Below are 17,903 nucleotides of genomic sequence, written 5' to 3' on the forward strand. Positions count from 1 at the left end.
TTTTAAGAGGAGGAAGAAAGGAGCGTCAGACATGCAGCGATATGTGGGGATAAGAGTGTGTGGTGTTGCGTGGGGGGCATTTGGTTATGAAAGAGAAGGCTCTAAGATCATCTCATTTGATTTAAGGCACATATGGTATATATCTCTTTTTTTTTACCATTCACTGTCAAGGTAGCTGTAGTCTTCTGGCCTCCACATGCACAAGTGTAGTCTCCAGAATCTGTCGCATCCAAGTCAAGGATCACCAGCTCAGCACATGGACCGTCCTGTCTTATTTGGTACTTGCCACTTGGTCTGAGTGCCCTTGGCCCCTTCTGCCACTCAACGGGGGCAGCCTTGCTTAACCTGCAGTGCAGTGTGGTTGTCTCACCCTCTGTAACCTCCTTACTTTTTAGTTCTTCTTGGAAAAACACAGGCAGGGCTGAAGAATGCAATACGGACAGAGAGAACGGGTCAAATCGTTGGAGGACTTGGGGGCTTGATTGATTATTACCATATAGGAAAGTTCCACGTTACCGAGAAGCACATGGTGACAAAACACTTGTGGGGGACTTATACAAGGTTTAGCTGTGTGTTAATTATCCTATGGGGAACATCTGAAGCAACCGACTGAAGAAAGAGCGCTCTTTAATAAAACAAAGCAGAAACTTGAGGGCATTTTGCAGTTCTCTAAACTGCACTGTTTTGTGTATCAAGAGATGAGGGAACTGCAGGGAAGAAGGGGGGAAAAAACTCAGCAGGCCAGTGCAACGGATCTACAAAGACAGGCCACAACACCACCTAGCTCAATTAAGCTTGTGTGTTAACAGGCTTTTACTGTGGACGTAAACTTCATTACCGTTCACTTTCAAAGCTGCGGTGGTCTTCTGATCTCCACACACACAGGTGTAATTCCCAGCATCCGTCATTTCCAGATCTTGGACCGTTAGCTCAGCAAAGCGGCCTTCTAGCCTCATTCTATACTTGTCGCTCAGTTTCAGCACCTTTTGATCCTTCATCCACTCAACCGAGTCCACCACCTTGGTCAGCTCGCAGTGCAGAGTGGCCGTTCCACTTTCTGTCGCTTCCTCGTTCTTTAGTTTTGTTTTGAAGTGCACTGCCAAGGCTGAGGGACGCAGAATGAACAGGAACTGTGTCAACAGCCACAAGCTACAGGGGCCCCCGTACTAGGGATGTTGCAGGTGCCCGACTGGGTCGGAGGGTCCATCGGGCCCCTTCCACCCACAATCCCTGAACTGCGCCCACCAAGACACTGTCTTTGTTCGCCCCCCACTCGTGCCCACTCGTGCCTGTTTGCACTCTCCCGGACTTTTATTTGTGTGTGTGTGTGTGTGTGTGTATATATATATATATATAGATATATATACATACACACACACATACAGGGTGGCCTAAAAGTAGGTATACAGTATAGTTTATTTGCATTTTATTACATTGTTTATTACATTTACGTTTGTTTAACACTGTTTAATCCCTCACTCTCTACACTTAACTGATTTAACTGTCACTCCCTCTCACTCCCTCTTCCCAGCTGTCATTCTGACTCCACCCACACATCTTCTACTCACATATTCTCTCTCCCCCCATCAACATTCTAAACAACTGTATGTGTGTGTGTGTGTCTGTGTATATATATATATGTTGTGTGTGTGTACACACACACACACACACACACTATTATTGTGTATATTAAGCTTTCCCAGCCCCAAACGGCACATATTTAAATATGCACATTTTTAAAACTTCCTTTTTTAATGCAGAAAACAAAGGCGGGGAAATGGCGGGTTGCAGTGAGTCCGGGCAAGTCGCCGAGCCTGTGGGTGGCCCAAGCACAGGTCCGGGAGGGCGAGTGGGGGCGGCACTTCAGCGGGCGCCCGGAGAACCCGTGCTGGGATGGGTTCTCACATCCCTACCCCCCACTCTCTCTCTCTGACATGCTGCCGAACTGGGCCATTTCCTACTCAAATATGGGGAACCTTCTTTGTGGCACACAAATCCTGCCAGTTTCCAACTTTCAGAGATGGACGTCAGAATAGATTTCTCTCTAGAAATTAAGGGACCCATTAAAAGAAGGCTGAACAACAGACAACTGGAACAGCCATTAGCAGGTGCAACTGTCAACCTTTTCTTAATGGGCATGCTAGGACTACAGCATATCCCCTACCTTCTGCCTGCCGTATCAAGTCATTTGCAAGAAGGACTTTCCGAATCACATAAGCATGCTACAGTGACACCTTGAATCCTGCAACGCCGGAGAAGAGTAAAGCAGGAAGTGTCATGCCAGCAAGACAGAGAGTAGGCCAGAGCAAAGGGAAAGTAGGGCAGAAAGCTGAGCTTTGCAAGGGCATAAATTAAAAGGTGAAGGAAGTGCTCCACAAGGCTGGTTGTGTTGCGTTTTTACCGTTCACTGCTAAGACAGCTGTTGTCTTCTGGTCTCCAGAGGTGCATATGTACTCTCCAGCATCCTTCAGGTCTACATCGTGGATTGCCAGCTCAGCAACTGTTCCTTCTTTCTTCATTCTGTATTTGCTGCTGGGCCTCAAGCCTTTCTGCCCCTTCATCCACTCCACTGGAGCAGGCTTATTCAGCTCACAGTGCAGAGTAACGATTCCCCCCTGTGTGGCTTCCACGTTCTTTAGCACTTCTTTGAAATGGGCAGGCGTGGCTGAAGGATGAAGGGGGGGGGACATTATATGAAGATCACCTACCAGTCCAGCATTAGTATCTGACTGCATTATACCTGAGACCACCTGCGGCAGCAGAAGATCTTGTCTGGTCATTTCAAATCAATGTGTGAACTTGGTTCAACCCTCCTCACCTCTGTAGCTCCTGCCCATTTATACTTCTCCTCTCTACTGGTTTTCATTCCCTTCTCTGCTCTGGCCCTCTCTGCTGCCCCTCATTCTTCTGAACCACTCCACATTCCAATCCTCCTTCCCCTGTCTAGTCTATCCCACATGTGGCTGGGATAAAAGGTTCATGCACCTCTGTCCTACCCTCCCACGCACCCCACCCCAACTCTCTCTCTCTCTCTCTCTCAGATCTGAGCAGTTCAACCAACATTATCCAGAGACTCTGCCCAGCCCACGGTGGCAGCCAGGCAGATGATGAGGCTTCACTGCTGTCTTCTCCAAATGGCTTTGCATATTACAGTGTAGATACAGATTTGTTTTGAAAACAAGCTACTGATTGAAAGAGCGCTAAAGCCCCATCTACCACCATGACGTTAAAGCCACCTTCCCCAACCTGGCGTCCTCGAGATGTCTTGGGCTGCAACTCCCATCATTCTCAGCCAGCGTGGCCAATGGGGATTATGGGAATTGCAGTCTAACACATCTGGAGAGTGCCAGGTTGTGGACGGCTGCCTTAAAGGAAGAAGGAAGAAGGCAAGGATACAGAAATGTAAGCCGACACTGAAAGAAGGAAAACACAATGAACTGGCTAAACCTATCAAGTTAGTAGAATTTTATACCATGTCCTCGCTGCTTAATGTTGGCGAGGCAACATGACAGCAATGCATTAAAAAAGGGAAGGACAAAAGACAGTCAACAAGATGAACAGATCCCCATTCACCCTACCATGGATTTTGACCTGAGCTGTGCTCTGCTGATCTCCGATGTTGCAGGAATATCTCCCAGCATCCTCTGCCTCTGCATTGTGAATGACCAGTTCAGCCACACACCCCGCCTGCTTCATCTCATACTTCTCACTAGCCCGAAGGACAGTTGTTCCTTTCTTCCAGGCTACGGGAACATCGGATGTGACGAGTGCACAGCGTAAAGCTACAGTGTCCCCCTCTTCCTTTTCCATATCCTTAAGCTCTTGTTTAAAAAGGGCTGGTGCAGCTAAAATGTATAACCAGGGAGGAGGGGAAAAGTTGAAACATAGATGCTTTGGGGAAAAACTGCACAGGACTACACAGAGTAAAATGCAACAAGGATCGCCTCACAGGCAGGAACAGGGTGATGAACTCAGGCAATTTCTGTTGATGGTTTTGGCCTCAATGAGGCAGCCTCTAAGGCCTAGATCATCCTGCACATAGAAAACTAGCATGCCAGGGAAAAGGCCAGGCAATAGCCCAAGGGGTGGGAAACTTGTCCCCCTCCAGATGTTTTGGCCTACAACACCAATCAGCCTTAGCCAGCATAGCCAATGGTGAGGGATGATGGGAGGTGTAGGCCAAAACATCTGGAGGACTACAAGTTGCCCACTCCTGCTATAGCCCTTCTCTCTTATATTTAGCATTCTATGTGCAGCGAATGTTTTGATTTGTAGGAGAATTCAGTCCTGCACTCCGAAGTGATACAGGCCTAGCCACCTCAGGAAGAAGTAGGCTTAAGCTTATGGCTTACTTGGAAACATTTAAATAAGATCTCATCATGGGAGCCACCACCTTAGATGATAGCGAGTGCACTATAGACACAAGATGTGTGGTCCTACGAACTTAGAATCTCTCTACTCAGGCTTGGTGCCTCAATAGATGCCAAAGACTGAAAGAGGTCCTGCCAAGCACTGGCAATAAGTAATGATATGCTTAGACTTAGTATGTCCTCACATACAACTGCAGGATGGGATAGAAAGCAAGCAGCTTAGACTGCATGCTGTACACACCCAGTGTGCTATTGCAAGCGAACAAAATTGGCATGCCTATTATTATGAAGAGCTGCTATTAAATCATGGCAAATAGAACTGAGCATTGCAGAACTAGTGGCTCTCCCTACCTGTCACTTCCACCTGAGCAGAGGTCTTTAGCTCGCCAGTGCTGCAGGTATATTGCCCAGCATCTGTACTCTTTGCATCCCGGATGACCAGCTCTGCTACGGTGCCGCGCTGCTTGAACTCATATTTGTCGCCGGCTTGCAGAACTTCACTCCCCTTCGTCCACTGCAGTGGCAGGTCTGGCTTGCTGAGCTCACAGGTAAGTCGGACCTTGCTTCCCTCCTTGGCTTCCCTGTTTTCCAGTTCTTGTTGAAAAAGAACCGGCAGGGCTAAAATGCAGAATTAAAGGTGAATAGGAAGTAGGAGGGGAGATTAAGGCGGGTTTTTGGCATCCCCATAAGCTTTTGCAATTAGGACTTTGAAGCAAAATACCCAGGAGCCTCATCAGACAGCCACTTGGCTTTCTTGCACTTCTTTTTCTTTGGGATGGATTTCGTTGCTGCCTCCTGAACAATGTTACGGACCTCCGTCCATAGTTCCTCAGGCACTCTGTCTATCAGGTCTAATCCCTGAAATCTATTCCTCACCTCCACTGTATATTCATCAGGGATATGATTGAGGTCATACCTGAATGGTTTAGTGGTTTTCCCTACGTTCTTCAATTTCAGCCGAAATTTTGCAACAAGAAGTTCATGATCTGAGCCACAGTCAGCTCCAGGTCTTGTTTTGACTGACTGTATAGAGCTTCTCCATCTTTGGCTGCAAAGGACATAATCAATCTGATTTCGATATTGACCATCTGGTGATGTCCATGTGTAGAGCTTTACAGCTTTACAAGTAGCTGAGGAAAGAAGGGAAGCGAAAAGCAAGGGAGAAAGGGGAAGATATATCCAACTGAATTCAGAGTTCCAGAGAATAACAAGGAGAGACAAGAAGGCCTTCTTAAATGAACAATGCAAAGAAATCGAGGAAAACAACAGAATGGGAAAGACTAGAGATCTCTTCAAGAAAATTGGAGATGTCAAGGGAACGTTTTGTGCAAAGACTGGCATGATAAAGGACAAAGAAGGCAGGGACCTAACAGATGCAGATGAGATTAAGAAGAGGTGGAAAGAATACACAGAAGAACTATACAGGAAAGATCTGAATGTCCCTGATAGCCATGAGAGTGCAGTCACTGAACTTGAGCCGGACATCCTCGAGAGTGAAGTCAAGTGGGCCTTAGGAAGCATTAGTAACAACAAAGCTAGTGGAGCTGACAGTATTCCAGCTGAGCTATTTAAAATCCTAAAAGATGATGCTGTTAAAGTGCTGCATTCAATATGCCAACAAATTTGGAACACTCAACAATGGCCGCAAGACTGGAAAAGGTCAGTTTACATTCCAATTCCAAAGAAGGGCAACGCCAAAGAGTGTTCAAACTACCGCACAATTGCGCTCATTTCACATGCCAGCAAGGTGATGCTCAAAATCTTACAAGCTAGGCTTCAGCAGTATGCGAACCGAGAACTACCGGAAGTACAAGCGGGGTTTCGAAGAGGCAGAGGAACTAGAGATCAAATCGCCAACTTTCGCTGGATCATGGAGAAAGCAAGAGAATTCCAAAAAAACATCTATTTCTGCTTCATTGACTACGCTAAAGCCTTTGATTGTGTGGATCACAACAAACTGTGGCAAATTCTTAAAGTGATGGGAATACCAGACCACCTTACCTGTCTCCTGAGAAACCTGTACGAGGGTCAAGACGCAACAGTAAGAACCAGACATGGAACAACCGAGTGGTTCAAAATTGGGAAAGGAGTACGACAAGGCTGCATATTGTCGCCCTGCTTATTTAACTTATATGCAGAGTACATCATGAGAAACGCCGGGTTGGATGAATCACAGGTCGGAATTAAGATTGCTGGGAGAATTATCAACAACCTCCGATATGCAGACGATACCACCCTAATGGCAGAAAGCGAAGAGGATCTCAAGAGCCTCTTGTTGAGGGTGAAAGAGGAGAGTGCAAAAGCTGGTTTGAAACTCAACATTAAAAAAACTAAGATCATGGCATCTGGCCCCATTACTTCCTGGCATATAGAAGGGGAAGAAATGGAAGCAGTGACAGATTTTACTTTCTTGGGCTCCAAGATCACCGCAGATGGTGACTGTAGCCATGAAATTAAAAGACGCTTGCTCCTTGGGAGGAAAGCTATGGCAAACCTAGACAGCATAGTAAGAAGCAGAGATGTCACCTTGCCGACAAAGGTCCGTCTAATCAAAGCTATGGTATTCCCAGTAGTAATGTATGGCTGTGAGAGCTGGACTATAAGGAAGGCTGAGCGCCGAAGAATTGATGCTTTCGAACTGTGGTGCTGGAGAAGACTCTTACAAGTCCCCTGGACTGCAAGGAGGTCAAATCAGTCCATCCTAAAGGAAATCAACCCTGACTGCTCATTGGAAGGACAGATACTGAAGCTGAAGCTCAAATATTTTGGCCACCTAATGCGAAGAGAAAACTCTTTGGAAAAGACCCTGATGCTGGGAAAGACTGAAGGCAAACGGAGAAGGGGACGGTAGAGGATGAGATGGCTAGATAGCATCACCGATGCAATGAATATGAACTTGAGCACACTTTGGGAAAGAGCGCAGGACAGGAAGGCCTGGCGTGCTATGGTCCATGAGGTCACGAAGAGTAGGACACGACTGAACGACTGAACAACAACAACCCAGGAGCCAAAGACAGAAATGCAAATGAGCAGTTATCCTAACACCTAAAACAGTAGGCAGTATTGTCAGCATGGAAGAAAGATAAAGAATATTAAAATAGTAATAACCAGCCTGCTAACATCATGTCTTTTAAAGGAAAGTTGCTCAACCGAACTGTGAGGTTCATTTCCCATCCACTGATTCAGCCATCTGCTAAAGGCCAAACTTTATAACATATGCACGTAACGTACAGTTGCTGCAAATGATAATATAATAATACTGACTTCCACAAGTGACGAACACAAATAGGTAAGTCCCAAAACGTACACAGCTAAGGTATATAGGTAGAGTTTGATGAAATAAGGACAAGTAGACTTTGTAATGACAGACAACAGCAAGTACATAAATAAAAACACCCAGTGACAATTCATCCTCCATTTCTGTTGAAGACAGTGGGGTGTAGTTACACCTGTATTTCAAGGAGAGGGGAAGAGTTTCTGACGTGTGTATCTTTCATTTTTAAAAATGTAAGATTTTCTGTTTAGTGCTTTCACATCATATTTCCAACTCCTTTCCAGCAGGTTATGAAGGACAAGCACCTCTTCTGCAGTGAGCACTTGTATCCCAGCCGAAGGAGAATTTTTTCTCTCCCTACTACTCCACACTTACTTCAAGCCAGAACATGCCTTAACTTGAAAGGGCATCTTCTTTCTCTCTCATTTCATTAGTCCATGTTTTGGGGTATACTCCACAGTTACCACGACCAGAAGAGCATACCAATATAATGTTTTAGAACACCTCTTTCTCAACATGGATCATCACAATCTGCTGTTCCACTCAGATTCACATATTCCGTTGCTAGAAACCTTGCCATCTGCAACTTCACTGGCACAAAAATATTCCAGATAAATAAAACTAGGCATGTACTTCGAGAAGTGTGGGGTGAAGGGGAAGCTATTTCTCAACAAAGCTTCAATTCACTGATTTTTGTCCCACTGTCATAACAGGAATTTGACCCAGAAGAAAAGAAAAAAAAACATTAAACAAATGATCAGATAAAAATTAATCTTGATTAGAAACCATAGTGTAGCACCATTAACAACCGAATCCTTCTTTTGATTGTAGAGGCAACATCCCATGTACCAGCTCCAGACCACATGGATTCTTTCCAGGCACATGGAGCTATCAGAGATATTCCTCAGAGATCTGGGTAAGCTGATAGAGTACATCTATTATGCATGCACAAGAAAGGGAATCTTCTTTCAAGAGGGTTGCCCTGAATGCTGTTTACATCTGGAGTGCTCTTAATTCAAAGAGAAATATTCTGCTGATTTCCTATTCTGTCATGTTGTTTGAAGTTGATGGATGAAGACAATTGGTTAACAAAATCAGGTAGAATAATCTGAACCAGTAAGGGATCATTTTCCGTTGTTGTTGTTCAGTCGTTCAGCATTCAGTCGTGTCCAACTCTCCGTGACCCCATGGACCATAGCACGCCAGGCCTTCCTGTCCTCCGCTCTCTCCCGGAGCGTGCTCAAGTCCATAGTCATTGCATCAGTGATGCTATCTAGCCGATCATTTTCCACCCAGCTGTTAAATTAGTCCTGGCATTTGGAGCCCATCCAAAACATCAGTCCCATCTACCTTTCTTTTCACTGTAATGGAAATAAAGCCCTTCATCCTCAGCCTTACACTTGTATCTCCTGCTAGACCTCACTTTCCATTTTGTATAGGAAAAGAATGGCTTCGAACCCTGACTGGACATTCCTGCTGTTAAAGATGGGATTCTCAATGATGGTTTAGGACTCACAGACTATTTGCAGGTGGCTGAACTTTCCAGGCTCTTGGACGGCTCTAAGGTAACACAGACATTGGTCTGACCAGAGGCAGGACTTGATACCCTCTAAATCCTGATATAAGTGTCATTGCTGCCCAAGCCCCACCCCTAAGCTGAGTGGTGGGAGGGTCATAAAGAGGAAGCTCTCTGGGGAGCTCTGAACATTGATGGCTCTAATTGGCCTCTAGATGTGGAAAGCCAGACAGCTTTGGATAGTTCATGTGATGACACAAAATATGGTTCAATCTACTTGCTTGAGTGGTCCAAACTGATGGTCTTTGGGTCAGAATCCAACATCAAAGTCCTGACAGAAAATAAGTGTAGCTCCACATGAGACACATCTCACCACTATCTCATTCCATGGTCCCTTGAGGCTCGTAGGGGAGGCTGGTAGTAAGATCAAGGCAGGAAGACAGACCAAGGCAGGGGCGAAGTAGGACCTTGGAGTGGGTGAGCTGGCTGGAACTCTCTTCTACCATGATAATAGAAGAATGTTGTCTCAGCACGTGGCTAAAGCCAACTGAAGCCTTATGTAGGCTGACGAGACTTTAGTGTGATCAGCTCTGATCCTCCTGGAGGAGCTGACTGGATTGTTAATGGGTCCTCGCCTGATTTTGTAGCCTGAGATTTCTGCAAAGCTAGGGAGATGCCATCTGTCAGGGATGCTCTGACTTGGATTCCTGCATTGAGCAGGGGGTTGGACTCGATGGCCTTGTAGGCCCCTTCCAACCCTACTATTCTATGATTCTATGATTCTATGCCAGATCTGCTGGGCATATCCTCTGAGCCAATGGATGATGGCAGGGGTGTGTCCTCTAGTTGGGAGGACCCTGAATAAGCACTGGCTGTGCTATCCCTGAGGAAGTAAGCTGTGCCTTGTCCTCATCAGAATCCTCTGCTGCACATTGGAAGGTCCAAGGACTGGGGTTCATGATAACCATTGATAAGACCCAGCCTTGTTCAGAAGCTTTGAACTACAAAGCTTGCCTGTGTCTATTTTATCCTCTATTGCATTCTTCATGTCTGAAGCATTTGATAAGGAAACTGGAGATGAAAAATGATTCAAAGTAAATAATCCTTGGAGTGGTGGTTGCATCTGAAAGTAACATTCTCCTGGTTGAAAATAAATCCCATTTAACCTATTGTCAGGGGGAAAGTTTTTATCCCAAATCCAACCAGCATTACTCTACTGCTTTATACTGATACTATCTATCTAAATTTATTTCTAGTCTGCCTTTAATGGTGGAACCCTCTCAACTGATTCACCACTTAAGGCCACATATGCATGTCCCAGGTGTTTTGTTACTGGTCTAGAAAACAGAACACAGACATACATGAACACACAAGACGGCAGGAAAAAAATTGATTGCTAGCCTAGTTCAAATAGAAGTTCTTGTGTACCCTTGCACATGAATGAGTGTCTGACTGGAAACATAATCCTGTAGTATAGAGGAAGAGACATAGATACATTTCCATGCTTATTGAAAAAGGAATTCATGTAAAAATTACATGTCACAATAAATACAGTGTATTAATACACATATGCCAATATCGGGCTCACTATGCAGACAACTAGTTTAATTAGACAAAACATAGTCAAGATTCACAGTGGCTTGTGCTATTTGTTACACCAGTCCCATCTTACAACAGAGAAAGGACATTACATTAATAGAAGAATCACTCCAGTATTCTGGTCTTCTTAACTTATTTGGGGAAATCTGAATATTTGCTTATTTATTAAAATATTTCTATACCACTTTTCAGCCAATGGCTCTCAAATATATGAGAGTGAGACTAATAATTAGTTCCTCAATTTTACAGTTATTAAATGCTGAGCAAAACGAGAATGTCTTCACTGCTCACCAAAAGGCAAACAGTGAAGGAGGTAGTCTGATCCTCCTAGGAAGGGATTTCCACAAATGGGCTGCTGCCACAGAGAAGGCCCTGTCCTGTGTTCCCACCAATCTAGCCTCATTTGGTGGTGAAACACAGAGCAGGGCCTCAGATGAAGATCATAAAGGACAGGCAGACCCATATGGAAGCAATGGCCTTTCAGATATCCTGGACCCAAGCCATTTAGGGCTTTTGAGGTAAGAACCAGCACCTTTAGTTGGGCCCAGAAACAAATTGGCAGCCAATGCAACTGCCATAAGACCAGTGTAATACAGTCAACATAACACATACCAGACAACAGTCTAGCTGCCACATTTTGCACCAGCTGAAGTTTCTGAACACTCTTCAAAGGCAGCCCCACATAGAGTACATTGCAGTAGTCTAATCAGGACATGACTAAGGCATGCTGGGACTGCGGTCTGACTTTTCCCCCCACTAACTTGTCTCTGCTCCTATGAGACAAACTGCATGACATTCATACCTTGTACAACTAGCTTTGCACTTGATTGGGTATCGCCAATGTCACAAGTGTAGATGTCACTGTCGGTCTCCTTTAAGTCATTCACCGTGAGCTGCAGGACATTCCCCTTCTGGCTGATCTCATACTTCTGGCTTGCCTTAAGATCAGCAATCCCTTTCCTCCAGGTCACAGTGGAAGCTGGCTTCTTGGTTTCACATGTGAGAGTTGCTTTTTTATTTTCTTCCAACTTCAGATCTGAAAGATCTTTGATGAAGTTATTTCCTGCTTCTGAAAGAAATAGAAATAAAGAGGTATCTTAATACTCCCATCCAATGTAGCGAGACCAATCCGTTCTGGATAACAGCTCACAGATAAGCATGAGTCCACCTTACATCTACTGCTTTCACGTAGTCACTTTTTGTGCTCCCAAGTGTCCTGGCTAAGACTGGACCCAAGGGGAAGCACTTGATCAATCAGGATTTCAAGGAGGCTCTGGTGCAAGGAAACTATGACTAGCAAATCAAGGATCATGTTCAGTCAGCAGTTATGCCCAGTAAACAAGAGGCAAAGACTACTAGTACCTTGGACAACGCTCTGTACAATTGGAGATGTTGTTCCAGCAAGGGATTAGCAGCAACTAGGGATGAACGGACTGTGTAAAATCCGCTCCGTCTGTGTTTTGCGGATTGTCAGGTGCCCTTTGTTCCATCATCCGCCTACAGACGGATGTGAATATTTTTTTTCATCATGCTGAAAAATACGGAAATAATTATGTAAATATTTACATAAGTATTTACGTAAGTATTTACATAATTTACCCCAGTACATGTCAGGAGCACTCTGGCGGCTTCTCCCAGTAGATTCCAATAGCCAACTCAAGACACAGACGAAAGGATTTCTTTTCAAAGCTTTAATACTTTTACAACTTAATGACTCTTTCAGATGCTAATCACCAGCGACTAAAGCAAGGAACAGCAGGGTAGCCTAAGCTTCAAGTAGTCAATTGATCCCCGTTTGAAAGAGAGCCACTTGAAGACCCAGAACTTATGGGCTAGGGAGAGATCCTCCCTCTTTCCCTTGGGTCCATGGGAGGCGGCCGTTGCTTGCACCAAACGGGCGCTACACCTCCTTTCCGCACCCTCCATCGCTCGTCGCTCTTTGCGTCTGCATCGAGTGTCTAAGAAGCCCCCCTCCCGCATTCCCTCACTACCTGGGTCACTATCTATCTCTGGAATGCTGGCAGGAGGAATCTCTGCCAGGTGCTGAGCCTGTGAGGGATGAGCTGGCCCCTCTCCCACGGATAGCTGTTCTTCTTCAGAATCTGAACTGCTCTGAGGCTCTCTGGGCTCGGTTTCCACCCTGACAGTACATAACATTTAGTGTACTGTCCCCTATTCCATTCTACATTTCCTCAGCAGAAAGTTACGTATTTTTCTACAGATTTATATGCATAAATTTTGGGAAAGTAAAAAAATCATCCAAAAGTCCACGGACTCCTCAGGGCCTGAGGGGGTCGCTCCACAGCAGATTCTGCAAGTCAGATTATTAGAAATCCGAGCTCATTTTAATCCATCTCAAATTTCTCCAGCATCCCTTTGTTGTTGTTGTTCAGTCGTTCAGTCGTGTCTGACTCTTCGTGACCCCATGGACCATAGCACACCACGCCTTCCTGTCCTGCGCTCTCTCCCAGAGTGTGCTCAAGTTCATATTCATTGCATCGGTGATGCTATCTAGCCATCTCATCCTCTGTCGTCCCCTTCTCCGTTTGCCTTCAGTCTTTCCCAGCATCAGGGTCTTTTCCAGAGAGTTTTCTCTTCGCATTAGGTGGCCAAAATATTTCAGCTTCAGCTTCAGTATCTGTCCTTCCAATGAGCACTCAGAGTTGATTTCCTTTAGGATGGACTGATTGGACCTCCTTGCAGTCCACGGGACTCATAAGAGTCTTCTCCAGCACCACAGTTCGAAAGCATCAATTCTTCGGCGCTCAGCCTTCCTTATAGTCCAGCTCTCACAGCCATACGTTACTACTGGGAAAACCATAGCTTTGATTAGACGGACCTTTGTCGGCAAGGTGATGTCTCTGCTTCTTACTATGCTGTCTAGGTTTGCCATAGCTGTCCTCCCAAGGAGTAAGTGTCTTTTAATTTCATGGCTACAGTCACCGTCTGCAGTGATCTTGGAGCCAAAGAAAGTAAAATCTGTCACTGCTTCCATTTCTTCCCCTTCTATATGCCAGGAAGTGATGGGGCCAGATGCCATGATCTTAGTTTTTTTAATGTTGAGTTTCAAACCAGCTTTTGCACTCTCCTCTTTCACCCTCAACAACAGGCTCTTGAGATCCTCTTCGCTTTCTGCCATTAGGGTGGTATCGTCTGCATATCGGAGGTTGTTGATAATTCTCCCGGCAATCTTAATTCCGACCTGTGATTCATCCAACCCGACGTTTCTCATGATGTACTCTACATATAAGTTAAATAAGCAGGGCAACAATATGCAGCCTTGTCGTACTCCTTTCCCAATTTTGAACCACTCGGTTGTTCCATGTCTGGTTCTTACTGTTGCGTCTTGACCCTCGTACAGGTTTCTCAGGAGACAGGTAAGGTGGTCTGGTATTCCCATCACTTTAAGAATTTGCCACAGTTTGTTGTGATCCACACAATCAAAGGCTTTAGCGTAGTCAATGAAGCAGAAATAGATGTTTTTCTGGAATTCTCTTGCTTTCTCCATGATCCAGTGAATGTTGGCAATTTGATCTCTAGTTCCTCTGCCTCTTCGAAACCCCGCTTGTACTTCCGGTAGTTCTCGGTTCGCATACTGCTGAAGCCTAGCTTGTAGGATTTTGAGCATCACCTTGCTGGCATGTGAAATGAGCGCAATTGTGCGGTAGTTTGAACACTCTTTGGTGTTGCCCTTCTTTGGAATTGGAATGTAAACTGACCTTTTCCAGTCTTGTGGCTACTGTTGAGTGTTCCAGATTAGTTGGCATATTGAATGCAGCACTTTAACAGCATCATCTTTTAGGATTTTAAATAGCTCAGCTGGAATACTGTCATCTCCATTAGCTTTGTTGTTACTAATGCTTCCTAAGGCCCACTTGACTTCACTCTCTAGGATGTCTGGCTCAAGTTCAGTGACGGCACTATCATGGCTATCAGGGACATTAAGATCTTTCCTGTATAGTTCTTCTGTGTATTCACTGAACTTGAGTCGGACATCCTATAGAGTGAAGTACACACATACACACACACACACACACACACTGCCCAATAGCAGCGACTGCCCAGGTCACAAAAATTAAAACCAAAAAGCACAGGATAAAACAATATAAAATATAAAAGCATTAAAGCCACAATAGAACAATAGAACCATAATAAAAACTAGCAGATTTAAAATACAGATTTAAAACACCAAAGCTAAAAGACAAGGAAGCTAAAATGCTAAAATGCCTGGGAGAATAAAAAGGTCTTCACCTGGCACCAGAAGGAATACAATGTAGGTGCCAGGCGAACCTCTCTAGGGAGCTCATTCCACACCCAGGGTGCCACAGCAGAAAAAGCCCTCCTCCTGGTAGCCACCTGCTTCACTTCCTTTTGCAGAGGCTCATGGAGAAGGACCACTAAGGATGATCTTAGGGTCCAGGCAGGCACATATGGAAGGAGGCAGTCCTTCAGATAACCTGGCCCTAAGTCGTTAAGGGCTTTGAATGTTAATACCAGCACTTTGAATCGGGCCCAGGAATGGGCTGGCAGCCAGCGCAGCTGGAAAAGTACTGGTGGAATATGAGCTTGTTGGCCAGTCCCTGTTAACAATCTTGCTGCCCTTTGTTGGACTAGCTGAAGGTTCTGGACCATTTTCAAAGGCAGCCCCACGTATAACACATTGCACTAATCCAGCATGGGGGATAAAATAGAGCCCTGTGGAAGCCCATGGCATAATTGCCATGGCACAGAGCAATACTCCCCCAGCACCACCTTCTGGAATCGGCCATCCAAGTAGGAGCGGAAACACTGCAGTGCAGTGCCTCCAACTCCCAACCCAGACAACCTATCCAGAAGGATACCATGTGTCAGGAGCGCCCTAGCTGCCTCTTGCAGTCCCCACCAATAGCCAACTCAGGACACAGACGAAGAGGATTCTTTCTGATACTTTATTCCTTTATTCCTTTATTACTTTATGACTCTTTCAGATACTAATCACTAGCGACAAAGCAAGGAACAGCACTGGGGAAAGTTAGCAGAGTAGCCTAAGCTCCAGGTAAGGCAGTTGGTCCCCGTTTGAAGGAGAACCACGGGAAGACCCTGAACTTATGGGATATGGAGAGATCCTCCCTCTTTTCCTTGGGTCCTTGGGATGCAACCGTTGTTTGCGCGCCAAACGAGTGGAGTGCCTCCTTTCGACATCCTTCTTCTGTCGTCACTCCCCGCGTCTGCGCCGAGCGTCCAGCAAGCCCCCCTCTAGCACTCTGTCACTGCCAGGGTCATTATCTATCCCAGGAATGCTGGCAGGAGGAATCTCTGCCAGCTGCTGTGCTTGTGAGAGATGAGCGAGCTCCTCTCCCACGGATTGCTGTTCCTCCTCAGAATCAGAACTGCTCTGGGGTCTATTGGCTCAGTTTCCACCCTGACACCATGGTTGATGGTATCAAAAGCCGCTGAGAGGTCCAGGAGAATCAACAGGGTCCCACTTCCCCTGTCCCTCTCCCAGCAGAGGTCATCCCACAGGGCGACCAAGGCAGTTTCTGTTCCAAAACCAGGCCTGAAGCCTGATTGAAATGGATCTAGATAATCCGTTTCATTCAACAATGCCTGGAGCTGTCCTGCAACCACCCGCTCAAGCACCTTGCCCAGGAAGGGGATGTTGGCCACTGGCCTATAATTGTTAACATCCTCTGGGTCCAGGTTAGGCTTTTTCAGGCGTGGTCTGATTACTGCCTCTTTTAAAGAGGCTGGCACCACTCCCTCTCTCGAGGAGAAACTTACAATCTCCTGGACCCAGCCTGACATCCCCCCCATGTTTGATGTAATAAGCCATGAAGGGCAAGGGTCAAGCACATGAGTGGTCAATCGGACTTGGCCAAGCACGTTGTCTGCATCCTTGGGCCTCAATAACCAAAACTCATCCAATAAAAGTGGAACAGACAGTGCTCTGGACACCTCTACCAATGGAACTGCATTAATCGTGGTGTCCAATTCATGACGAATTTGAGTGACTTTATCTTCAAAGTGCTGTGCACACTTGTCACAGAGTGCTACCGAAAAATTTTTTTAAAAATATTTCTATTAGGAGGCTGAATATCTTGGAGGAGGTCTCTAAATAAATAACAGAGGTTTAGTGCTTGCTAAAGTGCTCCTTCCTAAGAAGTCCCTTTTTGTGAATGGCTAGGAAGTGGAACTCAACAGCATTGCTGATTAACCCTAACCTGCACACTGGAGACATTTTTCATGGGCCACCATCACTTACCTTCCACAGTAAGGGTTGCTTTTGTTTTGGAGGCTTCTGTCTCGCATGTGTATTCACCACTATCCTTGACCGTGGTGTCATGGATGATCAATATAGCCCGGGATCCCTCCTGGCGCAGGTCGTACTTTTGGCTTCTCCGAATCGCTTTGCCATCCTTGCACCACTTAATGCTGCCATCCCACTTCGACAAGTCACAGCTCAGGCTCACCTCCTGTCCCACGGACGTCGTCTTGTCCTCCAGCTGCCGTGTAAATTCTGCTGGCTTTTCTGCGGGAAAGGATGCAAAGGAACCTCTCTTGTTATTTTACAAAAAAAGAAATCATGCCCGAAGTTTAGTGTCTTTTTAATTTGCCGGGGAATGGAAAAAGGTTAGCTGTAAAGTGGGCCTAATAAGGGAACGTTTCAATGTTGCACAATGATTTGAGGAAACTGAACAACGTTCTACCATAACCTGCACATGCAACAACTCTCTTCTACATACCATACCTTTCACAAGTAGGGAGGCTTTGGAGTTTAAGTCACGGACCAAGAAAACCACTTCTCCAGCATCAGAAGCCAGGGCCTTTTTGATATGGAGGGTGTATTTCCTCCCTTTGTTGAAGGCTCTGAACCGTCTGTCATGGGTCACTTCATTCCCGTTGACTAGCCAGTGGCACTCTTCGACACTCTCATGGGAGAGAACACATTCAAAGCTACAGCTCTCCCCTTCCAGGACTTCAGTGTTCTTTAGGCGTTTAGTGATGCCGACATTCAGCTCTGGGAGGAACGAGGGAAGGAAAGAAGGAAGGAAGGAAGCTGGGTAAAACAACTGTCAAATAAATTTTGTCACCCTCACATAAACAGTGAAAAAGCAGTCTTCCCCAACCTGGTGCCCTCCAGATGTGTTGGGCTACACTTCCTATC

General features: G+C 45.7%; 1 protein-coding gene across 1 annotated transcript in view; it reads right to left on the reverse strand.

Moving 5' to 3' along the window:
* Positions 1-17,903, reverse strand: part of OBSCN (obscurin, cytoskeletal calmodulin and titin-interacting RhoGEF) — a 294,672-nt gene that overhangs the window by 183,160 nt on the left and 93,609 nt on the right. Inside the window, exons 33-40 of the mRNA XM_084859836.1 lie at positions 17,487-17,756; positions 17,001-17,267; positions 11,562-11,828; positions 4,722-4,988; positions 3,579-3,845; positions 2,402-2,665; positions 839-1,105; positions 158-421 (exon numbers count right to left, since the gene is read on the reverse strand). Of these exons, the coding sequence (XP_084715962.1) occupies positions 158-421; positions 839-1,105; positions 2,402-2,665; positions 3,579-3,845; positions 4,722-4,988; positions 11,562-11,828; positions 17,001-17,267; positions 17,487-17,756 (2,133 nt within the window). The remainder of the gene's footprint in view (positions 1-157; positions 422-838; positions 1,106-2,401; positions 2,666-3,578; positions 3,846-4,721; positions 4,989-11,561; positions 11,829-17,000; positions 17,268-17,486; positions 17,757-17,903) is intronic.

Source organism: Heloderma suspectum, chromosome 5, assembly GCF_057233095.1.
Source record: "Heloderma suspectum isolate Gila_16-S chromosome 5, 16-S_ref, whole genome shotgun sequence".
NCBI classification, from domain to species: Eukaryota; Metazoa; Chordata; class Lepidosauria; order Squamata; family Helodermatidae; genus Heloderma; species Heloderma suspectum.